The sequence below is a fragment of the Cajanus cajan genome, chromosome 4 (assembly GCF_000230855.2).
Source record: "Cajanus cajan strain Asha chromosome 4, NIPB_CcT2T_4, whole genome shotgun sequence".
Lineage (NCBI taxonomy): Eukaryota > Viridiplantae > Streptophyta > Magnoliopsida > Fabales > Fabaceae > Cajanus > Cajanus cajan.
Window position 1 is genome coordinate 65,745,761 of NC_138520.1, and position 27,892 is coordinate 65,773,652.

The 27,892-nt window shown below is 33.4% G+C and overlaps 4 protein-coding genes across 4 annotated transcripts; 2 read left to right on the top strand and 2 right to left on the bottom strand.

Annotated features, from left to right (window-relative positions):
- Positions 1–5,823: 5,823 nt before the first annotated feature.
- LOC145957464 (uncharacterized) lies at positions 5,824–6,381 on the bottom strand. The gene has a single exon (XM_083073726.1). It carries the CDS (start codon positions 6,379–6,381, stop codon positions 5,824–5,826), a length of 558 nt encoding a protein of 185 aa, XP_082929852.1.
- A 3,003-nt stretch (positions 6,382–9,384) lies between these two features.
- On the bottom strand, positions 9,385–17,835 carry LOC109815398 (rust resistance kinase Lr10). Its single transcript, XM_083072834.1, is given in 5 exon segments — positions 9,385–10,883; positions 10,886–11,064; positions 13,743–13,766; positions 14,330–14,353; positions 16,934–17,835. Coding segments are annotated over 4 exon segments (1,320 nt in total). The 5' UTR covers positions 14,349–14,353; positions 16,934–17,835; the 3' UTR covers positions 9,385–9,785.
- A 3,045-nt stretch (positions 17,836–20,880) lies between these two features.
- On the top strand, positions 20,881–23,459 carry LOC145957465 (uncharacterized). Its single transcript, XM_083073727.1, has 3 exons — positions 20,881–21,138; positions 22,185–22,410; positions 22,873–23,459. The coding sequence occupies exons 1-3, from the start codon at positions 20,881–20,883 to the stop codon at positions 23,457–23,459; spliced, it is 1,071 nt and encodes a 356-aa protein (XP_082929853.1).
- Positions 23,460–24,170: 711 nt separating this feature from the next.
- LOC109815397 (rust resistance kinase Lr10) lies at positions 24,171–27,250 on the top strand. The gene is made up of 2 exons (XM_083072835.1): positions 24,171–25,327; positions 25,422–27,250. Exon 2 carries the CDS (start codon positions 25,514–25,516, stop codon positions 26,537–26,539), a length of 1,026 nt encoding a protein of 341 aa, XP_082928961.1. The 5' UTR covers positions 24,171–25,327; positions 25,422–25,513; the 3' UTR covers positions 26,540–27,250.
- The last annotated feature ends 642 nt before the right edge of the window (positions 27,251–27,892 follow it).

A 27,892-nucleotide genomic window follows, 5' to 3' on the forward strand; every position in this document is an offset into this window, starting at 1 on the left:
TAGTGGATTAATATTTTCTCATGATTCACATTGCTTAGAATCACACTAAGACTATAGAGTTTACCTTTGTAGTGTGTTTTATGCCTTTTGGATAATCCTTTATGCAGTTAAAAGATGATTACCAAGCATTAAAGAGTATGGTGCTTTTACCTAGTCCACACGAATAACGTTGGAGCAAGCTTTTCGTGCTAGTCATGGTGTCCATAGGGTTAGAGTTTTGTGCATCTCCCAAAACTATCATAGACTCAAGAATCATGATTCCTAGAAATTACAAATCCTGTTAATTATGATTCTTGAAAATAAATGAAATATGTTTGGTTACTCATAAAAGTTTTTGGAAATATTTATACAAGATTCTTAAGAATTAAAGATTTTCATATTTAATTACAATAGTATATTCTTGAGCATATAAATATTTTTTACAAAATATCCTTTATTAAAATAACTTCATTACATAAATTTATTTATTCAAATCTTATTAAAAATATGATATTAAACTTTTTTTTATAATTTAATTACTTTTTGAAGATAATAAAAAAATTAATACATATATAAATAAATTTTTATATAATAATATTTGTATTTGATAAAACTTAAACTACTTTAAAAAGTTAAAACATAATTAAAATTATTTAAACACAAAATTTGACAAAAGAAATAAATAAAGAAAAGTGATACCTTATAATTAAGAAAAATAAAAATATATTATTTCATTTCATTTAAAAATAAAAATAAATAAAGTGTTAACAAATACTATTAAAGTAAAAATAAAACAGGATTTAATAAGAGAGAGAGAGAGAGAAACATGGGAAGTGAGATCGAGTGAGAGAAAGAGGAAAAAGAGAACGATACTTTGGAAAGATAAAACTCAATTATATATTATATATTTTAAAACGGGATATTGTGATATTTTAAATAATTAAAATTTTTCTTCCTAATCAAGAAAGTTAGATTCTCAATCCCTCTTATGAAAATGTTTTTGTGGTAAAGTGGAATAAAATGATTTTTTTTAAATAGATATCTCCCCCTGCAAAACTCCCAATTGGAGAAAAGTATATGTATGATTAGGTTAACTTATTTATTAATAGACGGCTAGATTGACCTAATCTATCTTATTGTTAGGTTTGTCTAATATCTTGTCCATTTAATTAAATTATATTTAATTAAATATGCTGCCAATTAATTAATTAAAATATAATCAATTAATTGACTCTTAAATTAAAATATATTTAATTTAATGACTTTGCCTCAAACATTTACTTTGTGTGTAACCTTATAGGTTCTCAACAATAATATTTATATTTTTATATTAAACATTATAGACAAAGATTGACATCTAACAATGCATCATTGTCACTTGATCAAAAAGAATAAATTAGTGATCTAATTTTAACCTCTCTACAACCATGATTAAAGTTGGATAATTTGTCCATTTGTCCACATGCCTTTGGTTGAACATAAGACATAAACATGTCTTGATATCCACGTAGATGTTCAAACACAATTGGGCCCAATATCCAATATTGATTCATCTCATGTGACCACCTATATATATTTCACGTCTTATTGTATTGAGAGGTCCAAGACATATATCCTATTATGTAGGAAGGACAAATCCTTTTTGCATCACTCACACGCCTCACAAGTGGTTGCAGACCCAACTAACTACGTTTTTAATTAATTACTTTATTATGGATAACTGTTTGATAACATTAAAGCCTACAACTCCTTCACAGGGTTGACTCAACATCAAAGGCAACAAACTCCTTGCTTTAAGCCCCCCTTCAAAAAAATATTTTATATTAATAACAATATAATTTTTCAAGGTTCCATAACTTAAATGTTACTTCTTGGATTCTTGAAAACTAACTCTAAAAGTCTCATTTTTAAAATATATACAAACATAATTATTTTTTTCAATGTCTATTTCTAAAGATATTATTATTAATTTTAAACAAAGTCCAACTTTAAGATTCGTTTTAGACCTAATAATATGTTGGGTTGACCCTACTTCTACATGTAAGAATTATAGTGACTTCAAGTTAAAAGACTACTCTACTATGATCGTCACAGAAAGCGCTTATGACTCTTGTACAATGTATTATGAAGCCTTCTTATAGTAAGTTCATCCCGTATAAATATTTACCATCAACATTTAAACTTGTATATCTCACTTGATATCTCTATATTCATGATCTGTGTGATACAATCATTAGTTAACTCATTCAATAATCTTAATGTATTATTGTCGTTTTAAATTAGTTAACAACAATATTGTAGATACTTTTTTTTTTTGTAAAATATGAAAGCTAAAACAAAGTAGACAAACTAAGAAATAGAGTCTTTCCCTAACTGAAGCAAAATAAAATCTGGAGGACTCCTCCAAAATACATTGTAACCTAGGTTCCTTACACCCCAATTAGCAAACGTATGAGCTACTGAATTTATATCCCGAGGAATATGACTTACGTAAACTATCCAATCCCGAGCAAGCATTTGCTGAACACGACGAATAACATCATAGTGCTTGTGCAGGTAATCTCTGTCCGTTGGCCGATCGTGAAACACCGTAACAGCTCCCAGGCAATCACATTCACAAGTCACCTTCCTAAACCCACCCTCCCAACAAAACAATAGACCCTCCTCCAAGGCCAACAACTCAGCACGTAACGCATCACCATGTAAGGCTCCACGTGAAAAGCCCCCCCGCCACATACCTGCCCAATCACGAATTACTCCACCCATCCCCATAGCCGAAGTCTCCCTCAACCAACTTCCGTCCGTGTTTAGCTTGATCCACGGGTGCTCCGGAGGCCTCCAAAGGGCTTGCTCCTCCCATAAGCGCCTCTTAGCGTTATACACACTGTTTTCCACCGTAGATAGTATCACCTTCCGACGGACCACCGAGATTTGCCAGAGTTCGTCGTTAAAAACCATGTTATTACTAAAACGCTAGACCCACCACAAGGTGATGGATAGCGTAATAGCATCCTTGTGCAAGATAATCCCCTTCAGCCACTGAAAACAATCCATTACAGTAAAGGACCACCTCACACTGCACCCGCCATACATCAGCACCTCTCGCGAATATGGGCAATCCCGAAGAGCATGTAAAATAGTCTCATGAGGGCAAGAGCATCGCGAGCATGCACCTGACTCTGCCAACCTCCTATCAGCCCGAACCTGATTCGTTGGGAGGGCTGAATGAAGGCATTGCCATAGAAAGAACTTAACCTTCTCAGGAATCATGATCCTCCAAAGCTTCTTCCAAATTGCATCCCCCTCTGCTGCCAACCCCGGAGTTAGAAAACGATACCCAGATACCGCTGTGTAGCAACCCGAGATATCACCCCTCCAAGCAAAGTGGTCCAACCCCAAAGGGGAATTGCCAACACTCAGTTGTTGGACCGAGTTTATTAGTTCGGTCGGAAGAACCGTATACAAGGCATTGAAGCTCCATTCTCCACTAACCCAGCAGTCGACAACCTTTTTATTGGTGTCCGCAATATGAACAAAAGGGACTTTCTCGCACCAAAGCCCATTACCTGACCAGTCCTTGTACCAAAGTGATGAGGCGCCCGATCCTAGATGAGGCTTGAATCCCTCACGGAGTGAGGGAATGGCCTTAATAATACTCGACCAGATTGAAGAAACACCCCGCTTGTTATGAGCACACAAGATAGAGTCTCCATGTAGGTAGAGGTTGCTGAGGAGTTGAACCCAAGGCTTCTGTGGAGCCGAAAGCAGATCCCAAATTAGCTTCCCAAGGAGTGATACATTCACCCTGCGCGCCTCCCTAACCCCAAGGCCACCTAACTCTTTAGGTTGAGTAACAACATCCCAACTCACTGGAGACCAAAACCGAGTATTGTCAGACTTAGCCCAGAGCATACGACGGCAAGCCTGATCAATTCTATTACACACTGCTTGGGGAAGCCACAATGATTGCATGCTATATACAGGAATAGAGGAGATGGTGGACTTTACCAGACACAACTTACCTGCCTTATTAAGAAGCTTGGCCTTCCAAGCCGCAAGTCTACTATGAATCTTATCCATCACATCATAGAAATCTGCACACCTCGGCTGACCATGAGTCATGGGAACACCCAAATACTTCCCGATCTGAGCCGTGTAGCCAATCCCTAGCAGTTCTTCCAACGTATCAATCCTCCTCTGTGAAACTTTCCTAGAGCTCATAAACTTGGACTTAGTCAAGTTGACTCTTAAGCCTGATAAACGCGAAAACTCCTCCAAGATTGATGCCACCAAACGAGCTTGGTCTTCTGAAGCTTGACAAAACAGTAAGATATCATCAGCAAAGAAGAGGTGTGAAAGTGGTAACCCCCCAGGAGATAGCTGAATCGGTTTCCAAAGACCCTCATGGAACAACTCAGATATCCTAAGGGCTAGGTGCTCCATGCAAAACACAAACAGATACGGAGATAGTGGGTCTCCCTGCCGAAGTCCTCGAGACGGGACAAAGGACGGTAGTGTGCTTCCATTCCAAAGGAGTGAGATTGACGAATTCTTCAACCCCCACATGATAAGTTGAATTATGATTGTAGGAAACCCAAACTGCACCAGCGTAGACTCCAAGAACTCCCACCTGACCCTGTCGTATGCCTTTTCAAGGTCGATTTTTAAGGCCAAGGAACCCACCCCTAAGCCTTCTTTCCGAACGAAGTGAAAGGCTTCCTGAGCAATAATACTATGGTCACGAGTCCCCCTCCCAGGGATAAAGCTACCCTGGAAAGGACCAATGACACCCTGCAAGAACGGTCGTAGACGAGCTACAAGCACTTTAGAAATCACCTTCCAGGCGACGTTGCATAAGCTAATAGGATGAAATTCTTTAAGGCTAACCGGGTGGTTCACCTTCGGAATCAACACTACTTGTGTCTCCAAGAGTGATAAATCTGAGTACCCCAACCGAAAGGCATCCCTCACTGTCCGCCATAATTCATCACCCACAATTGGCCAGTACTGCTTAAAAAAGAACGGTTGAAACCCATCCGGCCCTGGTTCCTTGAAAGATTTCATGCTCATCACTGCCTGACGAACTTCCTCCTTCGTGACTGGTGTAGTTAAAGCAGATCGGGCCTCAACTCCCAAGGCAGGTGAAATCCCAACATGCATGTCTAGCGGCCCTTGATCTTTATCCGCCGAGAAAAGCTCCTTGTAGAACCTGACTGCCTCAGTTTTCATGACCACAGGGTCTGTATGCCAAGTTCCATCTGGTAAAAACAACCCCTGTATTTTGTTCCTCCGTCTTCTCGCGAGTGTTTGGGCATGGAAGAATGACGTGTTACGGTCCCCAAACTTCACCCACTTCTCTCTAGATTTCTAAAACCATAGATATTCCTCCTGAAGACAAGTTTCATCCAACTCTATTTGTATAGCCTTCTCCAAGCGCGACAGGCTCTCTGAATCCCCTCTCTCTAGTTGTAGTTGTACCCCTTTAAGACGACGTTGGAGAGCCTTCTTCCTCGTAAGGATATTCCCAAACACCTCTTTGTTAAACTTGATGACATCTACTCGAACAACGTGTAGCCCATTAGCAAGGGTCGGCGTGCTACGACACCACGCCTCCCTAACAACTCGCTCAAAATCTCTGTGGGTGGCCCATGCAGCTTGGAACCGAAAGGGTCGATCTGGAGACTTATCTCTTGAGCCGTCCCGTCGTAGTAGAAGTGGACAATGATCAGAATAGACCCGGCACAGATTCTCAACATATGCTTCCGGAAACATTGCTTGCCACTCGACATTACACACCGCACGGTCTAACCGTTTTGCCAGCATAACCCCTCGTTGATTTCGATATCACGTAAAGCGAAGGCCCTTAGCCCCCATGTCGAGAAGGTTGCAATCATTCAAAACCTCTATGAACTGTGACGCCCGTGCCATCGAGAAACGACCCCCACGACACTCCGTTGACAACATAATTTCGTTGAAGTCCCCAAGCACTATCCATGGAAGCGCAATCCGTCCCCCCAACTCCCGAAGATGAGCCCAAACCTGCTGTCTGAGTTCCACCCGAGGATTAGCATAAACGGCAGTACAAACCCAACTCTTGCTTCCTTCAACAACCGTAAACGAGATGGCCTGAGAGTGAGAGGCAAAGTTTGAGGTAGTGGCAGAGCAAGACGTCGCCATCAAAACCCAAATACCCCCGGAGTGACCCGTAGCCTCACTGCTATAGCACAACTTATAATCCATCTTCTTCCAAAAGGATTCCACCGAAGAAAATTGGCAATGGGTTTCCAATACGATAAAAATAGACGGGTGATAGAGCCTTACTAACTCCGAAACCCTCCGTTTTCCTTTGGCATTAACAGCCCCTCTAATATTCCAGCTCAAAATATTAAAACTTGTAGTCATTAATTAACACAAGATACGACAAAAACTCACGCTAACATGGCCTCCTCTTCCAATGATTGGTCATACTGCATGACGTCCTCCTTCCCTGGTATATCTGGTCCACTCTCCTCGGGTTCATGGAATAGGTTGGACGTGCCACCTGTGTGAAGCACACTAGAGACCCAACTCTTATTCGAGACCGTCATCCCCGTGTGCCCATCTCGTGAGTCTCCTAGAGGGGAGTTGACGTGCGCACTACGAGCTATATGAGAAGGCATAACACTGCCAACACCGCCCATGAGATTGGACCGTGAGTGAGCACCTAGTTCCTCCACTCGGTTACGTTTCTTGGTCTCTTTATTAGACCCCAATGACTTCGGATTCGCGTGGGGTATATGGCCCACCATTACACAACACGCCCCTACTACAAGCTCCTGTTCACGTGTATGCATTAACTTCGGATTCTCGTGCAGTACATGGCCCACCGCTGCACTACCCACCTCTACTGCATGCTCTTGTTCACGTGTATGCATTAGCACCTCACGTGGTTTTGTAACACCCTCACTTAAGAATAACTTTTTTTAAGAATAATTTCATAATTGGACACACTTGATATATCTTTGAATGAAACAATTATTATAATGACCTTGTTTTACTTTATTAAAATACTATTTTTAACAATTAAGATGACAATTGAAATGTCTTTATCAAAGTCATGATAAAAATAAAGGATTGACTTCTAAGACTAACTTTAACAAATAGTAGCATAGATACTTTTTTATTTATTTAAATGTTATACCAACTCATATATTTATTTTATGTTGTTTTAATTAAAATATAAGAAATTGGAATAATATTTTGATTAATATTTTAAAATTAAAAAGAAATAGTTATTTAAACAAATTCAGTTGCGAAAAAAAATTATTTAATTTTTGTATGAATTTAAAAGGAGAAAAACAACCATTAATACAAGTGACAAAAGATTCACATTAGTTAACTAAGTGGTCAGATATCAAGTTTTACCTCTTATGAATGCATAAAGTTAAAGCCCGAAGAAATATCTACTTACTTAATGTCTATCAAACTTTCGAGGGGAATTACTTGTGTTTGATAGAGAAGAACTATTTGATAATGTACTAAGAAAAGAAGAAAAACAACATTTGAATAAAAGAAAATTATACAATTAAGATAAAAATTAAGAATTATTAATAACTTGTAACGTATTGTTTGTAATATTAACAAATAAATGATATTAAATGATGTATTAAATTCATAAAAGAAAAGTAATGTATTAAATAACATATCAAGGAAATATACACCAAAACATGTTATATATAATTTCGGAATAATCTTTCTATACCCATTATGTCAAATAATATAACTATTTTCACTGTAACCCTTGCATCCAATAAGTTCATTAACTTTTAAAATCATTTCACTCTTCCATATAATATATCGAATAACATTTCTTCGAACGTTCTAAAACATATTTAACAATTGTATACTTGTTGAGCCCACATAAAAAGGAAAATGATTCATGAACACTCATATTAGTATACACCTAGAGAGAGAATGAGACAAAAGAGTGAGAAATATGGGTATGTTAAGTAATATTATGATACTTGCATAACCATAGAGAAAAACACAACAACTCGGAGTGGACAATGGTACTCACTCTGATGTCTAAATTGATCACAGATGTAGAGAAGGGTAAAAGAGTGCTGATAATGCACAAGGCTGCTTCAGTTTCGAATATTTAACATGCATTTTACGCCGAGTTAAGCTAAGATTAGCAAGTTTATTACTTGGCAAGGTAGTTCTTCATACGAGAAAATAAGACCTTGTGCAACACGTATGGTAATTTTCATTCGTGATCATTTCCGATCAATTGAAGGGCCATTAGCCTAAAAAACAGGCCTAGCAATTTACAAAGAGTAACATATTTACGTTTGAACTAGTAACAATGCAACGGTTGACAATTTTCAGCACTTGATTCCAAAATTGTTAATGAAGCTTTAACACCTCTAGGTTTTGCATATATGCTGCCACAAGTATCCACGTCAATTTTTAGTTCTAATCGTTCATGGAGAGAAAGTATAGAAATTTGCATCAATGTACTGTAGTCTTGAACTGTTGATCTTGAAATGGTTACAACGGTTGTATATAGTTGCCTCACAAGCTATCGATCTCTGCGTTGATATAGTTGACTCACAAGAGTCAATCTGTTAAGATTATTGTTCTCATTCATCGTATAGTTTTCTAAGCTACAGGCGTGATAGCTTGTCAGCAAAAGGGTATCACATGCTGTTTGCCTTAACTAGCAGTAGATTTTTTCCCTTTAGATCTTAATTGTTATGTAGAATTTCATTGAAATCCAGTCATTTTAAGATAAGAAGGCATTTTTCTGTATATTTGGTAAGGATGCATAAGCTATTAGGATGACCAGTCACATTTCTTTTCTATGAATTTTATGTCCATCTATCTAGTAAGAATAGAAGAGCCCTTGCATTCTTCTCAAAATAATGTCATAATAGTTTTGCTCTATTATTCTCAAAATATGCTTGTATTCTTGCATTTTCTGACTTCACAATATAGAGTTTTGCTTCAAACAATTCTTAATGTGTCAAGATGCAGAAAATTGACATATTTTCTAATTAACCTGATACATGTAGATTGACAAAATTAAAAATTTGATGCATGAGTGCCATTAATTAAGGATGAAATGATATGGTTTAAGTTAATTTTATATTGTTATTTTTATTTTGAGATTTCTGTTATTATATCATGTGGACTTATTACTAGATACATGTCTCAAATGTAAATTGTGTCATTGTGATTGATTTTGTTTAATAATAAGCATAAAGAAGAGAACTTAAACTTTCAGCTGAATATATTCCTGTGACGGAAATGCAGATCGAGGCCAATATTGCATATGGAAACAGAGATGTAATGTAACCGAGGTAAAAATATTATAGCTGCAGCACAACGTAGAACATGCAGAGCTCTGCGACGAAAAGAGGGAGAGTAAAAAGAACAAGAGTCCTAGGACCTTTTACTAAAGGGAAAACTTGGAATTGCCATGTTCTCATTAACTACACAAAATTAAGAAATCATTCGACCCTCATGTTGCTAGAATAGATAAACGTAGCAGAGAAACTTTCAATTTATCAAACACATCAAAATTTCATGCTCGTATAGCACAAGTTAATGGATAAAGAAGGGCTGTATAGTAATAGATATAACCTTGCAAGTATTAGAAACATTTTACTACCAGCCGGTAAACAAACGTCGTTAAATGTCAGATATGTAGTAGTATTCTATAAGCCATGCAACCTTATTTATTACATCTAGAATTCTTCAGAAACAATTGTATCTTTTGATTGGATTGTGATTTGTGAAATTAACACCTCTCATTGGATCATGATTCATGAACAACTCTCAGTCTCAGGTATAATATCCCCACTGTTCTCATCAGGATAACTTTCAGAATTTGTGAAGTCATCTGATGAGGTTTGGCCCGAGTAGACTCTTGGAACCTCAACAGGTTCTTTATGTGGATACAATAAAGGCTTTGGGGGCATTTCTAGGATTTCAAGTGCCCCTTCTAGCATCTCTACTACTTTTTTCATCGAAGGACGGTCACAGGGTTTTAACTGAATGCACCACAGTGCAACTGTGATCATCTTCTTGACTATGTTCTTTTCCTCCTCTGAGCTATCATCAAATTCTATGTCTTCTCCTTTATTAAACTGATCATAAATCCAAGTGGGAAAGAAAACTTGGCTTGAGTTTTCTGCATGTGGATTCACATTCTTCTGTCTATGTGCCATTTCCATCAACAGCATTCCAAAGCTGTAAACATCAGCCTTGAAGGAGACTGCTCCAATATTCTTATAGAATAATTCTGGAGCCATGTAGCCAATTGTGCCTCTTGCAGCAGTCAAAGTAATGACACTATCATCTACCGGATACAACTTTGCAAGTCCAAAATCTGAAATCTTTGGGATAAAGTTTTCATCAAGAAGAATGTTGTAGGGCTTGATATCAAAGTGTAGAATTTGCATGTCACAGCCCTCATGCAAATAAGCAATCCCACGGGCCACTCCAAGGGATATTTGATATATTTGATCATAACTTAAGGGGATACTTACTTCATTTGAAAATATATACTTATCAAGAGAGCTAGAGGGCATGAATTCATAAACAAGTGCATGCTTCGAACCCTCAACACAGTATCCAATAAGCTTAACCACATTCACATGGTGTATCCTTCCAATAGTTGCGACTTCACTGATAAAATCTTGTCCATTTGTATTAGATTTTTCCAACATCTTTATAGCAGCATAGACCCCGCTGCGTAGCTTCCCTTTGTACACACATCCGAACCCCCCTTGACCCAACTTATCCTTAAAACCTCTGGTCATTTTCACAATATCTGAATAAGAGTACCTTATAGGCATAAGGCTACCATCTTGCAAAAAAGCTTCAATGTTTTCGTATGTTGATAAATGTCTTCTACGGTTCTACCAAATATGGTGAGTAAAATACCAATCACAAATGATATTCCAAACACGGTTCTGAAGATTAGGTATGATGGGAGAAAATGTCGTGCAGTGAGTAGTCCAAGGTAATATTGTGTTGTTGCAGTAAAGCCACCAATAGATGATGTCAGTAACTCATGGCCATAACGCAACTCATATAGTCCTGTGCAGGTGTCATCGAGGTGAGATAAAAACATATTTCCAATATCAAATTTTAATTTTAATGCTATCCTCTAGCAGAAAACCAGATTCTAATTTCTTGATGTACGTATATCTATTCAAAGAACTAACCTCTTTTCTATACATATGCACTTATGATTGAATATTTAACCGCATAGTTAAAAAAATATAATTATTATTCACTATTTTATTTGAAGTTAAAGCATCCATGTCAATATTTTTCTGATGGCTATAAACCTGTGCGGTCGAGTATTTGCAAGCAAACCCCAACATAGGGCTTATTTGGACTCTGCATGCATTTCTAACACAAGAAAATAAGAAGCAAAGTAAAATATGTTTTCGGTTAAAATTATATTTAATCTAATTTGTAAAAATTCTCTCATATTAATTTTTTTAAAAGTCAATTTATAATTTTTATATATGGAGAGAATGGATTGGATAAAATTAACTTATAAATTGGCTGGAGGGTTGATTTGGAGTTTTTTAAGGCCCTAGACGAACTAAAACATGATACTCTCAATTATTTAAGTATTGTCTTTGTATTTTTTATTGCAAAATTATTAGGATATCAAAAGTATTCTTAGGATCATTCACAATATAAATATCTTATTTAGTACCATTTTTAGTAATTCATTTTGTAAATCACTTCTAATATTATTTCATGTTATTAGATCGTAAATGTCTAATGAATTATATCGACTAAATTGTCTAGTGTGGATATGTTTTTATCATTGATATGTTTAATTTTTTCATGATAATCATCTTTATTTTTACTATTTTCAACAAAAATATCATGCTCTTCATTATTTTTATATAGTTTTTCACTTTCAAAATTTTTAGTTTTGGAGTCTAGATTGTCTAGATTTGCATCATTTCAAAGAAAAAATTTAGGATATTAAACAAAAAAAATTATTATGAGAATCAATATCAATTTCAATTCGTTTATTTCTTTTTCATTTTAGATGACCATAAGGTTATTTTATGTGCAACATGTTCAAACTCAAACAATTAGATAAGTATAAACAAAAAACTAGGTTATTTATAAGCTATATTCAAATTATGGATCTTTAGTGAGTAAATGACAATAAGATTAAACAATAGTATTTGATTATTTATTTTTAAACATTCACATTGAACTCTCAATTTGTGATGGAATAAGAAAAAAAATAACAATGGTGACACTTCACCAAGAAATTTAGTGTGGCTAACAAAAGAATATTTTTAATTTGATTTTAAGATTTTAGTAGAGCATAAAAGATCATAATTAAGAGAATATAAAAAAAAATCAAGAGATTATATATAAAGGAAAAGAGATAAATTTCAAGATAATCCTTATCTATTAACAATAAGAGAATATAGGATAAGAGAAATTAAAGACAATAAGTCAATTATACATTATACTATATATCACATTTTTTCTTTATATTTAATATCACTGATTTATTTTCCTAAAATTACAAGTAGATTTTTATTGAGAAATAAAAATACCACATATCAATTGATTAATTACTGTTGATCAATTTATTTTTTTTATAATAATATTTTTCTTATATAATTCAATTAGGTAATGAAACCTTGGACGGTCGCTCACCTTGACTGTGCTTAGGGCCACCATTGGCTAGCTAAGCTAAGCTATAAATTAGGAGTTGAAATTCAAAAACTTACAAGCTAACTAATTGAATTAAAAATAATTGGCAAGGTTAGTTAATAAGTTTAGATAGTTAATATAAAATGACATATTTATTTATTTAATAAGGAGAGTGAGGGAATAATAAGGAGAGTGAGGGAATAAGATACAAGCAAAATGATTTATAAATTAAAAAAGGATAACAAAAAGGATTTGAAGTAAATTAATGTTGATAAAAAAAAGGAAAAAGAAAACAAAAAGTTTGCATGCATGCTATAAACTATATCAATTAACTTATGAAAATAAGTTATAGAACTTACTGTCCCAATCCTAAAGCTAAGCAAGCCCTTACTTTAGGCCTCCCAAAAAACTTATATAATACTAAATGGATTGAAGTACTTCATGCCTCTAATAGTTATATATACATAGAATATTAGAAGATTATGTGTAGTTATTCAGAAATGATATAATAATTTTTTTTATATTTAAAGGATATAATGGTTCACTAAAAAGTAAATACAAAAAACAGTTACATACCCTTAATATCCTCTTTATAATAGGTATAGATTAATATTTATACAATTTATATAATTATTAGTTTGCACATTAGAGGTATTTATAATATTAATATTAGTAATATTTATACTATTAGTATAATAATAATTAGGGTGTATTTTTTTTATCAATAGAGTTTGAACATTCCTAAAAAAAACTATTTTATTTTTTATAAGAATCTAATTTTTTTTTATATTACTTTGACTAATTTTATAAAAAACCTACATCGAAATTTGCTTTAGACCTAATAGTATATTAAACCGTTCTTGATAAGATATAACTTTTAAAATAAACTCGCATGTAAACTTATTTTAGTCAAATGAATTTATAAATTAGTCATAATAACTTATAATTACAAGTTTCTCAAATTTCTTGTCAAACATATTCTTATTTCATTATTTTTAGTTTTTTTTTCTAAAATATTTATAGAAAAAATTATTTAAAAAGATATACTAGCTTAAAAAGATACGGGGTCTAACCTTCCACAAGTCCACGGAAATAATCTGCAAGAAAATATTTGCGTTAAAGAATCATTATGAAATGCGTCCATGCGTAATATAAATAATATGTACATGCGCAATTCATGCTTTCTTTTTAACCTCTATTTTTTAATGAATATATATTCATCCCTGATAAACTTAATGTAGAACACATTATAGTTCTTAACAATATAAAAAAAAACACACATTAATCTTAAAAATCACAGGTAAAAGTTGTTTTACTCCAATTCCTTAGAAGGAAACTAATTCTTAAGAAGGGCTAATTAACATGATGATCTGCATCCATAGGTTTTAAGAACTAAAAATAAGATTTTTTCACATTATTTCATCTTTCTATTTGTGAAGATATTGATATATCCATTTCTAAATTTTTGAGGAACCAATAATTGAAATTTTATTCTAATTCTTTTATAAGTCGATGAAAATTCAACCGGATATATATATGGATGAACTAGAATGGACTAGATCTTGAAAGAGTGTGGGAGAGAGAATTTCTACAATATGTGCCATCATTTGATCGTTATCCATACAGAGACATGCAAATTAACGATGGGAAGTTTCCTCACCTCTTAAACTGTTTTTCATAAAACCTGCATCAACCAAAGGCAATTGTAAGTTTATTTAAGCACGTCCATTTAAACACATTATCAAAATAACAAAACCATAAATTAATTAAGCAATAAAAAAACCAAAAAAGAAAGGAAAAGAAAGAAGGAGGCATATAACATAAGTACATAACCATTGAGTTAATTTTATTTTTTTTAACGACACTGAGTTAATCTATACCTATTATCCATATTCTATATTTTATATATTATATATAAATGGACGCCTCGTTGAAAAATTCCATTTAGTTCCTATTTTTATAGATATCTTTACTCCTAATTTATACCATAATATCGTAATTTGTTTTCATAAAAATACTGAAACCACTTTTCTATATATATAGAAAAAATTTCCTTAAAATTACTTAGGAATGTTAACGAGAAAGAGTGAGTATAGATAATAGCCTTCCGTTATTCACTCCGGATAAATATTCATCTCATGCATCCTTGTTTTTATATTCGTGCGAGTATTCGTAAAAATGGATATTTATATATTTTTATAATATCTACGAGTATGTGTGAATATTTATTTTAAGAAAAGTAAATAATTTTTTTAAAAAATTTTAATAAAATTTTTTATTTATTCTAATAATTTCTTTAAAAATAATAGGTTAAAGTCAAAACTTAAATTATTCAAATATTATATATAATTTTATTAATTAAAATTATTTAATTTTAAAATTAAATTTAACTGTTAAAGTACTTTAATCCCATAAGTTTAAACAAATTTAATATGTAATTAGATATTAGTGGGTACCTACCGATACGGATACTATGATACCCATACCCAGTACCCACCCTATTAACATGTGGGATAGAACACGTTCCCTTTATTTGTGAGTACCCATTTTCAATATCTATTTTCTACTCATAGCAAATTTTATCCATAAATATTCGTGGGTACAATTTTTTTTGACATTCCTAGATATATTTCACTCAATAACTCATGTTATATATATATATATATATATATATATATATATCAATTTTTAACAATCAAACTATTAAATTAAGAATTTTTAATACATAAATCAAGTCAATAAATTCTTAAAAAATTTGAAAATTATTTGATATTTCGTTTCATTAATTCAAATTAACGGATAATCATAAAAATATTTACACGTTGATTTGAATTAATAAAACAAAATATCAAATAGTTTTAAAATTTTTTAAACATTTCCAAACCTAAGTTATGCATTAAGAACTTTTAATTCAACAGTTAGAGTAAGTAGACCCCTCCTCATATATATATATATATATATATATATATATATATATATATATATATATATAGAGAGAGAGAGAGAGAGAGAGAGAGAGAGAGAGGATCTATTTACTCCAAGAGTAAGTTTACTTAGACTTATTCCGTTCAATAATTCACATTCTATGTTAAATTTCAAAGATCTAATTGTTGAATTTAAATTTCTTAATGCATAGATCAAATCTGCAAATTTTTTAAAATCATTTGATACTTCATTTCATTAATTCAAATCAATGTATAAAATGATTTTATGATTATCCGTCAATTTGAATTTGATGAAATGAAATATCAAATGATTTTCAAAACTTTGTAGACTTGATCTATGCATTAAGAACTTAAAATTCAACGGTTGGATAGTTAAAATTTGATGTAGAACATGAATTATTAAACAGAGTAAGTATAAATAGACTTGCTCCTAGAGTGGATCCCTCCTTATTTCAAATCTCAATATTTCTTTTCTTACAATCATTTTTCCTTAAAACCTTTCAAAATTAAATATAATAAGAGACAAAGTGTTTATTTTCCTTACTAGTATCTATACTATAATACATAAAGGTGATACACCTTTTAATAACTACTTCTAATTTCTATTTTTATATGAACCATCTTAACTTTTGTTTATTTTCTATAACTTCCTATAACTATTGTTTCATACATCAATATCTCTCTATTTTTTTTATTCATTGTATTATGAAACTACTCATAAGTAACTGTACATAAAAAAAATATATGTATTTTTTAATATAGTGTAAGCATGAAGTGTTTTTTTCATACTAATCTGTACCTATTATAAAAGGAATACTAATATGTGTAATTGTTTTTGATTTTCACTTTTTAGTGAACCATTACATATTCCTTTAATGTTAAGAAAGTAATAACTTCTTATCTTCTCTCTCGATAACCACCCACAACCATCTATTCCATTATCTCTTGCTTATTTAATTTTTATTTTAAAAAATTTAAGAGGCAGGAAGTACCTTTTTTCCCTACTAATTTATTATAGAGGAAATACTAACACTTCTTTAACTTTATTTTTTTATTACACACTTTTATTCCTAAATTTATATTACAAACTTTATAATTTTTAAAACTACTCACTTTTCATAATAATAATAATAATAATAATAAAACTACCTAGTATGTTATCTACTTTTAAATTTTAACATTTTTTTCTCCAACCATCTTTTCTCAAAATCTCTAAAAAATAATATATAGAAGTAATTGTTAAATGAATATTAAGGTTTAAGCAAAAGAGTGATTGAAGGCAAAATATGGAGGTAATTAAAGGTGAGAAATGTTGTTACCAAAGGAATTTTCTGCGTAACGCAAGGCAGGCGTACAAACATGGTCCGATTGAACCAATGGAGGGAAACCGCCGCAGACTCCTTCTCGCCACGAAAGCTCATCAGTCCCATATTCCAATGGCCGTTTCGAATATCCGAGCAGGAAGTGCTTAGCTGATCTTTAAAGGCACCTGGCCATGACATCATGTAAATCATCTCTATACGATACTCAACCACCCTCAAATCCCTTAAATAATTCCTTCCAATGCTTATATAAAGCCTCCTTTTCTTATTTTCCAATGACCACGAATAATCCTTCATGCACCCACCAATTTCCACGTATCCAGACGAATTTATTGAGCTTTCGGTACTCAAATATGTTACAACCTTTGACAACTCCTTAGTTTTGGACATTATGGTTGGCAACCAATATGAATCGTTTGATAAATAGGACGACTACTGATAGGGATAATTAAGATAATTAAACCAGGTATTGTTATATGGACCGACAGAATAACGAGGAACAAAGGAGTAACTATTCTCCTGAATATTTGAGTCCACCACTCGGATTGTGTTGTTGGCGTAATCGATTGGCTTGACGTAGTATTTGATTGAATTTAGGTACAACAGTGTGAGGTTGTTCTGGCAGTGTAAATTGTAGCGGGGGTGACCACAGTTTTTGGGATCATCATTTAGCCGGAAAGGGTAGCGTATACTATGGATGCTGCCACAAGAAGAAACACAGACTGCATGAGAGCTTTCAAGGAATATAAGAATCAGCAATACTACTTTAAGTTCCGAAGACGAAGACAAGTATGTTTGCATTTTTACTCACCTATTCGCTTACCAAACTCAACATATATATCACTTCTAGTGTCAACATCTATATCACGCGCTTCACCCATACAGAATCAAAATTGAGCTACATAACCAATAAAATATTAATTTTTTTTTTAATTTTAAAAAGTATAAAATTACAATTACACCCTTAAAAAATATATTGACATTGGTACCCAGTAAACTTGAAAGAAAGAACATTGGGGTGGGGCCCGAAGAGTGTAAAACGAATCTTTCTTTCCACGATGACAATTATGTCGGCAGGAATTTAAGTTCGAATTTCAAAGAGACCCTACACTTATTAAATATAATTTATTAAGTGATTTTGACAATTTTTTTTAGTTCGTTCTTGAAGTATCTACCATCGATAATAGTGACTAATCTCCTTGCTACGTTGGAGGCACCTCAAAAAATGGGATAATTGATCTCAAGATTTAACGTGGCTGTATAAACAAGACAAGATTCAAACCCCTAACCTTGCCTAAATGTGGATTAACTTTCACAATCTTTTTAATCATAGTTAGTTTTTATGTGAATTACTCAATAAAAAATATATTAAATTTTAGACCCGTGGGTTTCACGGCTAAAGAAATCTATATATTATATTTTAAAGAGATTAAAATTATATTAAATTATTATATTTTAAAAATTAAATAATAAATATATAATAATTATATGTAAGATACCTACATATATTTGTGACAAATTAGAAAAAAAATTGGTAAGACATTGAATTTTATTATAATTTTAACTTTTTGAGCTCAAAAAAGGTAATTCAATTATAAAATAAATTAAAGGGTGATTAAAATTAAAGATATAAAAATAATAAATGATGTTAAAAAATATCATGAAATTTAGTAGATAAAAAATACATATTAATTCTCACCTTGCAATTGTGTAATTCTCTTTTCATATTAATTTGTGAATAATTCACTTAAAAAAATAAAAATTACATAATTCTTATAATATAGTATTCTTCGACACATTTATTAAAACTATTTAATTCAAACTCTGTTATATATTTTGTATGTAAAATTTGATGATTTTTTCTAAATTAACATGTAAAATAAAATTAAAAAAAAAAGAGAACAAAAAATTATAATAAAAAATATTATTAGCAATCAAACTTACTTTTAATTATTTTCTTAAAATGAAACTCATTTCACAAACTTAAATCTAATAAATGACTTTAGCTATAATGAAATCTTTTAATTTTTTTAAAATTTAAAATGGAAGGTTACAATTGACTTTATTGTCATAAAAAATTAAATAAATAGTGCATCATTAAAACTATTTAATTCAAATTCTATTACATACTTTGTATGTGAAATTTGATAATACTTTCTAAATTAATATTTAAAGTAAAACTAAAAAATTAGAGAATAAATTAAAAATTATTATAAAAAATATTATTAGCAATTAAACTTACTTTTAATAATTTTTTTTTAAAAATCAAACTTGTTTTTTAACTTAATTATCTAATAAACGACTTTAACTATGATGAAATCTTTTAATTTTTTTAAGATTTAAAATAGAAGGTTACAATTAACTCTTTTATCATAAAAAAATTAAATAAATATTATAATATACTAATAAATATCATAATGGTGTGATAATATTTTTGTTTTGTAATTTATAATTTATAAATATAAATAGATATTTATTTCATTTATAATTAGTATTAATTACATATTATTAATTATTTTCTATAACTACATTTTAATTAAATTCAATCTCTTAATTACTCAATGAAACATTTAAATATAATTTTCAATGATCAATTATTTAATACTGAATATTTATGAAAATTTATTTTTGTAAAAATTCAACTTTTAAATAACTAAAAAATTAAATATTTTAAATCTTAAGGAGGAAAAATAATTTTAATAAAAGAGTGAGAAAAGAAGATAATAAAAATATAATATATATATATATATATATATATATATATATACTTAAATAAATAAAATTATGAAACTTAAATATTTTGACCAAGAATATAAAAAATAAGTTTGATAGGAATTTTAAGAATTCATTGACATTCAATCACAATTGATTTTCCTTTAGAACAATGAAAATAAAATAGTAAGAATCACTTTAATTACTCCTAATTTTTGAAATTTCACAAAACATGCACTATGAAAAATTGTGAAAAAAAGGCTCATGATAATCAAAAGAAAACATCAAAAAAATAATTTCACAATATAAGAATATTTTTTTATTTGTCAAAATATCTTAAAGGAAACAATTTAAGAATATAATGAGAAAAAGAACTACCTCGTATTTATATATCAACTTTTTCAATTTCTGAAATATACTTATATGTTTGTACCATCAAAAATCACAACTATAAAACCTCTATCAAATTCTCATGTAAAGATGGGTTGGTATGCCTTAACTCTTTTATGAAAAAAGAATAAAAAAAAAGAGTGATGTGATTGGAGAACAAAAGAAAAGTAAAGATTTTGAAACATAAATGTTTTGACTAAAGAGACAGAAAAATAAGTCTCGCAGGAACTACAAGTATTTATTGATTTTCAATCACATTTGACTTTGTAGAAAATAGATATTCATATATCAATTGTAACAAATCATAAAAAAATTGATTTCACAATAAAAAGAACATTATTTTGTTAGTTTGCAAAACGGACTATCAAATCTCAAATTATGTTAGTGGAATCAAATTAAGAATATAGTGAGAAAAAAAGACCACCTAAAAATTAGTATTTAGACATTAAGAATATAATGAGAAAGAAAGATCACCTGAAAATTAGTATTTAGACATGTCATAATATACGACAATGCATGAGCGGTCGTTAAGGTGGGAGAAGGTAGAGATAATGGAGGAGTGATCATTCCATGTAGGTGACAAAGGTATGATCGTCACGATTTTTGCTTCAACTGAAAAGCTATGACAAATAAAAAAATCCATATAATAAAGAATGACTCAATTTTTATATTATAAATAAAAATAAATAGATGGACAATAATCGAATAATTGATACTTGAGAGTACCTCTTGAAGATGTCATGTCATATCCAATGAAATACGAAGAAGAAATAAGAGGTGATTTAAATAATAAAAAAATATAAAATTTTGAGGGTGAAAATTTAATACATTCAACATGAGAGATGAGACTCTCGTGGACACTTACACATGAAGAAGAATTTGATGAGAGAAAAATGGGTGCGAGGATGCACGGTGTAGAGATGATGGGCCACTTGCACGTTTCCCTTTCCGTATCAAAGGCCTCCAACCACCACACTGCGGTTACCCTGGCTTTGAGCCAAGTTGTAAACACTGTGAATCCAAAGGGAAATCATGCCGGTTCAAGGATAATGGTTACAGCAACCACACTTCGGATTTGGAAATTGAATGTTTTGGTGAAGGTAACATTCACTTCACACTCTTCAACTAACTTTCTTTATTACTCTACAATCATATTAGTCGAGTTTACATCTATAGAATAAAGGAAAATCATCCATCTACGTCTATATTTTTTTTTTATTATAAGAAAAATTGTATTTATTAATCAACAAAAGAGATAAACTTTCAGCACAAAGTGTCCAACATTAGCACGGTAGAATCAATATGTTGGAACGTCTGTGTCTCAATTTTATGAGAGCAACTTAACAGATGCCAGCCCCATTACTCCACGTTAACAGACCAAGCAACCCTTTGTCCCATATGAATGATTTCTTTTAAATGTCTAATGAATCATTATGTATCATTCAAAGCGTGCATTTAATGAATGTGATGATTTTAATGGATAGTTATATATATATATATACTGTTGGATAATCTTAAATTTCTAGAGATATCCGAGATATCCGAGATATCCGAGATATTCGAGATATCCAAGATATCCGGGATATCCGATTTAGTTATCTGGAATTATTTGATTTTGAGTTATTTTGTTTCAGATTAGATAAGATAGTTTTTTGGTAAGTTTTGATTTGATAAGATATTTTATTATCTTCTTGTTAATTCAGTACGTTGTACAATGGCTATTTAAAGGTCATCTCTTATTCAATAAAAATCACAGTGAGTTGCTACGATCACCCACAATTTTAGTGTTACTCGTCTCTCTTAGTTTTTCTACAAATTGGTATCAGAGCTATATGCTCTGAGTGCCGAGTGTGAGGGGAAAACAGTGTGCGCCTGTGAAGGGGGAAGAAAGAAGAAAGAGAGAGTAATGGCAAAGGTTGTGAATGGAATGACCGTACCACAACTGTCAAAGAAAACCAATTATGATAATTGGTGTTTACAAATGAAGACCCTGTTGGGTTCCCAAAGTCTATGGGACATAGTGGAGAAGGGGTTCCAAGAACCCGAGGAGGACGAAGACCAATCTGTGGCTCAGATTGCCACATTGGAAAAGACACGAGTGAAGGACAAATCGGCTTTGTATTTTTTGTACAATGCCGTGGATGAGTCAGGTTTCGAGAAGATTGCAAACGCTGCATCTTCAAAGGAAGCATGGAAGATCTTAGAGGTTGCGCACAGAGGTAACCACCGTGTCAGACAGATCCGACTTCAAACTCTCCGAGGAGAGTTTGAGAGTTTGAAGATGGAGGATAAGGAACAAGTATCCGAGTACATAACTCGGGTGGAGAAGGTGGCTAACCAACTAGGAAGGAATGGGGAGCCAATGCCAGCAAGTAGAATTGTGGAGAAAATCTTGAGATCATTAACAGATGATTTCGAAAGTATTGCATGCGTAATTGAGGAGTCAAAGGACTTGTCAGTTCTCTCAGTGGAAGAGCTCGCTGGGTCACTCGAAGCCCACGAACAAAGGAGGAGGAAGATGAAGAATACTCTTGATCAAGCATTACAGGCGCAACTTGATTTGAATGAAACTCGGAACACTCAGGGCCGAAGATCAGGAGGACAAGGACGAGGTGATCATGGAGGACGAGGCAAAGGACGAGGTGATCATGGAGGTGATCAAGGACGAGGTCGAGGACGAGGTGACCATGGAGGTGGACAAGGACGAGGTGATCGTAGCCAAGGAAGTCAGCCGAGGTCCGAGGTGGAATGTTATAAGTGTGGCAAACTCGGCCACTACGCAAAGGAATGCAGATCGGCAAATTGCTACAACTGTGGCAAATACGGTCACATAGCAAAGTATTGCCGAGCTAAAAGCCGAAGTGAAGAAAAAGGGAAGAATCTTCTCACAGAAGAAGAGGACGAGGAAGCAGGAATTTTGATGATGACGCAGAGCTCGGAGACCAAGCTACGTCCGAGTTCTGCCTCCGAGGTCCAGCTAAACTTGAGTTGCGTCGAGAGATCAACAATTGAGCCTCCAAGCTCATATGAGAAGTCAGAAGCCGAGCTTGATTCAAGTTGCCTAAACAACTCGGTCTGGTATTTGGACACTGGAGCGAGCAATCATATGTGTGGAGAAGAAAGTTTCTTCAACGAACTCATCAAGGTAAAGGCTGGATTCGTGTCATTTGGGGATGATTCCAAGGTGGCGGTAAAAGGGCGTGGAACCATCAAGTTTATGCAGAAGGATGGACGAGTTGGAGAAATAAGGAATGTCTACTACGTTCCCGAGCTTAAGAATAACATCTTAAGCATGGGGCAGATGATGGAGAAAGGAAACTCGGTTCTGATGAAGGATCGAGTGCTTTATTTGAAGGACAAGCATGATCGTTTAATAGCCCGAGTGGAGATGAAAAGAATAGGATGTATAAACTGGAGCTGAACATCCTTCAAAATAAGTGCTTGAAGCTGGACGTGAAGGATGAAGCCATGATGTGGCATTTTCGTTTTGGGCATTTAAACTTTGGAGGCTTGGCCGAGCTATCAAGGAAGGAGTTGGTACTCGGACTACGTGGTGTTGAGTTTGACAAGAAGTTTTGTGAAGCGTGTGTACTTGGAAAGCATACAAGGACAAGTTTTCCGAGCTCGTCCGAGCACAAAGCGAAGGAGCAACTTGGGCTGATACACACTGACTTGTGTGGACCAATCTCTCCAGCATCTTTCAGTGGTAAGAAATATTTCATCTCTTTCATAGATGATTTCTCTCGAAAGACCTGGGTATATTTTTTGCAAGAAAAATCAAAGGCATTTGAAGCTTTTAAGAAGTTTAAAGTCATGGTGGAGAAAGAGACTAACAAGCAAATTAAAGCTTTGAGGTCGGACAGAGGTGGAGAATTCACATCGGCAGAGTTTATGGAATACTGTGAAGAGCAAGGTATAAAGCGTCTTCTCACAGCTCCATATTCACCACAACAAAATGGAGTAGCTGAAAGAAAGAATCGTACTATTCTTGAAATGGTCCGAACCATGCTTAAAGGGAAGAATATGCCTGAGAAGTTTTGGGCAGAGGCAGTACAGTGTGCTATATATATACAGAACAGGTGCCCACATTCAAAATTGGATGATGTGACACCTCAAGAAGCATGGAGTGGACAAAAACCGAGTATACGTCACTTCAAGATCTTTGGAAGCCTTGCTTACGGTCATGTTCCAGCTCAGCTCAGAACGAAGCTTGATGATAGGAGCAAGAAGTACATTTTGATCGGGTATGATGAAAAGGCAAAAGCCTACAAATTGTATAACCCTGTTACAGGTAAAATTCTGGTAAGCCGAGATGTCCAAGTAGATGAGGAAAGTGAGTGGAGTTGGAGTAACTCGGAAACGACCTCGGGGAGCTCGAACTCTGAAAGGGAGAACTCGGAGATAATAGGGAGAAGCTCGGATAGGACCAATGAGCATTCCGAGGAAGATGATGAACCTGAGCAACTTAGAACTCGGAGCTTGCAAGACATCTACAACTCCACTGACGAGTTACATGTAGTATGTCTATTGACAAGAACAGAAGACATAAAATCTGAAGAGGTGGTACTTGATGAAAGATGGAAGAAAGCAACGGATGAGGAGATCGGATCAATTGAGAAGAGTGAGATGGGAAGTAAAGCTGAGCTAGTTGAGGAGTTTAAAGAAGTGAAGAGGGAGTTTGTGATGACCGATTTGGACATCATGAAGTACTTTCTGGGTTTAAAGGTGGACCAAAGAGCAACGGGTATTTTTGTGTCCCAAAAGAGGCATCGGCCACCTCGACGCAGGGGGTGCTGGACGTTGCATGGCTCGCGGGGCCATGGTACACAGAGGAGTATCGCGCTCTGGTGGAAGAAGCATCGAAATGAAAGAAGAAGGAGAAATTTAAGATTATGGGGGAGTTTTGTTGGATAATCTTAAATTTCTAGAGATATCCGAGATATCCGAGATATCCGAGATATTCGAGATATCCAAGATATCCGGGATATCCGATTTAGTTATCTGGAATTATTTGATTTTGAGTTATTTTGTTTCAGATTAGATAAGATAGTTTTTTGGTAAGTTTTGATTTGATAAGATATTTTATTATCTTCTTGTTAATTCAGTACGTTGTACAATGGCTATTTAAAGGTCATCTCTTATTCAATAAAAATCACAGTGAGTTGCTACGATCACCCACAATTTTAGTGTTACTCGTCTCTCTTAGTTTTTCTACATATACAAACTGGATTGATGTCTAATATTTATCTTCTACAGGTACATCAAAATCAAACCCAATAGTAATTAAAGGTCATTTTTTCAGATTATGTTATTCGATTATTTCTTCACGATGCTATATATGAGACACTTTCCTTGATACGGAATAGTTATAATTAATTTGCAGGAGCAACTCTAGGCCCATCACTTTTTGCAGCTATCGCTGTTGCAGTTATTTCTGTTTACATCTCTTACAGAATACGAAAGGCAAATGAAGCAATGATGGAAAAGTTTTTGCAAGACTACAAAGCTTTCACGCCTACACGATACTCTTACAACGAACTTAAGAAAATTACAAATCAGTTTGCAGAGAGATTGGGAGAAGGAGCTTATGGAACTGTATTCAAAGGAAGGATTTCAGAAGATGTGACTGTTGCAGTGAAAATCCTCAAAGTTTCCGAGGGAAACGGGGAAGAGTTCATAAGCGAAGTTGGAATGCTGGCTAGAATCCACCACGTAAACGTGGTTCGGCTTGTTGGCTACTGTGCGGAAGGTTTCAGAAGGGCCCTTGTTTACGAGTTCTCACCAAATGGTTCACTTGACAAGTTGATAACTTCACCAGACAACACCAACTGTTTCCTCGGGTGGCGAAAGTTGGAGGCAATTGCTATAGGCATGGCTAACGGAATTGAGTACCTTCACCAAGGGTGTGACCAACAAATCCTCCATTTTGATCTAAAACCCGAAAACATTTTGCTGGATCACAACTTCACTCCCAAAATCTGCGACTTTGGCTTGGCTAAGCCATGCGCCAAAGCTCAAAGCGCAGTGTCAATTTCGACAGTTAAAGGGACCATGGGCTACATTGCACCAGAAGTTTTCTCTCGATGTTTTGGAAATGTTTCTTGTAAGTCAGATGTTTACAGTTTTGGAATGGTGCTTCTTGAAATGATAGGAGGCAGGAAGATCACTGAAGTCGTGTCATCAGGAAACAGAAGCAATGTCAATTACCCAACTTGGATCTATAATCTCCTGGAAGAAGGAGATGACATAAGACTTTGTGTTGAGGAAGAAGGGGACGCTAAAATTGCAAAGAAGCTTGCAATTGTGGGGCTATGGTGCATTCAGTGGCACCCTGTGGATCGTGTGTCCATGGCTGTTGCGGTTCAGATGTTAGAAAGCCAAGGGAAAGGCTTAACAATTCCTCCCAATCCTTTTGTTGACTCAATTACAGCAAGAGAAGATACAAACATATCTGCGAGGTGCGTCACTAGAACTTTGGAAGTAATCCAAGAAGAGGATTAGACATACAAATTAAGCAATTGATAATAGTCGCTCATTTTGTTATTATTATTTGTAGTAGTAGTATTTGGGTGTGGAGGCATCGGAAGGCATACAAATCATAGATGAGCATTGAAATCACCAGGCTTGACATAGTGGTTTCGGGGAATCAGAGTAGGTATATGAAAATTTATTCGATGTTCATTGTTTTCGTTGTAATCTTTTCCATCGATAAAAAAATCATAAATGAGCATTGTTGATTTGTGCTTCAAATTTGATTATAAAAGGTTCTATGTGAATAAATTTTTCTATAAATACTTATAAAAGAAGGAAATATGAAGACAAAATGAATTGAGCTTATTTCATAAGCTAAAATTAATTTGTGATTGCGAACTTTAACTTTTGGAGAAATTAAATGTAAGAGTTTTCACAAAATTAAGTGTTTAAGTTGAGACAAGATATTCACCACAAATAAAAAAGTTGAGACAACATAATACAATTGTACATCTTTCTCTTTTTAATTGTAGCAAAAGGATTGAGTGGTTTGATGGGGTATGTTGTAAGGCATAATATGTTTTTGGGATTTAAAATGGTAAACGTTTAGATGGATATATCTATATAGGAACTTGTGGATGACACATTATTCTTTGTCGAAGCTTCAATGCAGAACATGGTTAATATAAAGAATATTTTAAGATACTTTGAGTTAGCTTTTGAGCTCAAGGTTGGCTTTTACAAGAGTAAGTTGGTTCGCATGAAGGTGAGAGAAAGTCCAACAGACGACTGTCTTATTACTATTGAATTGCTACTGCTCAGTTTGTGTATGTGTGTATTCCGGTTACTTTTGTTGGAGATGAAATACAAACACACACATAGAATATAAGAATAAAGAGTAAAAATTGAGTACATAAAATTTTATTCTCACTCTTGTATATTAAACATACACACTTTTCATTATAGAGCAATATCACAGACACATTTATTGAGTACATACTCTAACTATTAGCTCAACAAATAATACAATCACATAACATTAATATAGTTTAAAGTATATAAACAATACATACATATTATACCATTAGACTATATGTACAAATTATAACATCAAACTATATCAAACTAGCTATATGTATATATTGGACTAAACATTCAGATCCCACATTTAAATTTCTTGAATTTCTTTACTACACATTGCATTCATGATTCTTCCATTGACTAATATTATATTTACATTGTATAATAATTTTACTTTATTTTCCCCTTGCCGATACTTGAGAATGAGAATGATGTTCTTGATAGGAGTCACTACTCATCGTCCATCATCATGGCAAATATTAGCACGCCACATGAGAGTCACAGCGAACAAAGAAAACACAT

What these genes read in the sequence shown, in the direction of transcription:
- LOC109815397 (XM_083072835.1), top strand. Translation starts at nt 25,514, where the DNA reads ATGATGGAAAAGTTTTTGCAAGACTACAAAGCTTTCACGCCTACACGA.
- LOC145957465 (XM_083073727.1), top strand. Translation starts at nt 20,881, where the DNA reads ATGAGACTCTCGTGGACACTTACACATGAAGAAGAATTTGATGAGAGA. An exon ending in AATTGAATGTTTTGGTGAAG is followed by an intron (nt 21,139 to 22,184) that starts GTAACATTCACT and finishes GCCGTGGATGAG; the next exon opens with TCAGGTTTCGAGAAGATTGC. An exon ending in TGGGGAGCCAATGCCAGCAA is followed by an intron (nt 22,411 to 22,872) that starts GTAGAATTGTGG and finishes ACGGTCACATAG; the next exon opens with CAAAGTATTGCCGAGCTAAA.
- LOC145957464 (XM_083073726.1), bottom strand. Translation starts at nt 6,381, where the DNA reads ATGACTACAAGTTTTAATATTTTGAGCTGGAATATTAGAGGGGCTGTT.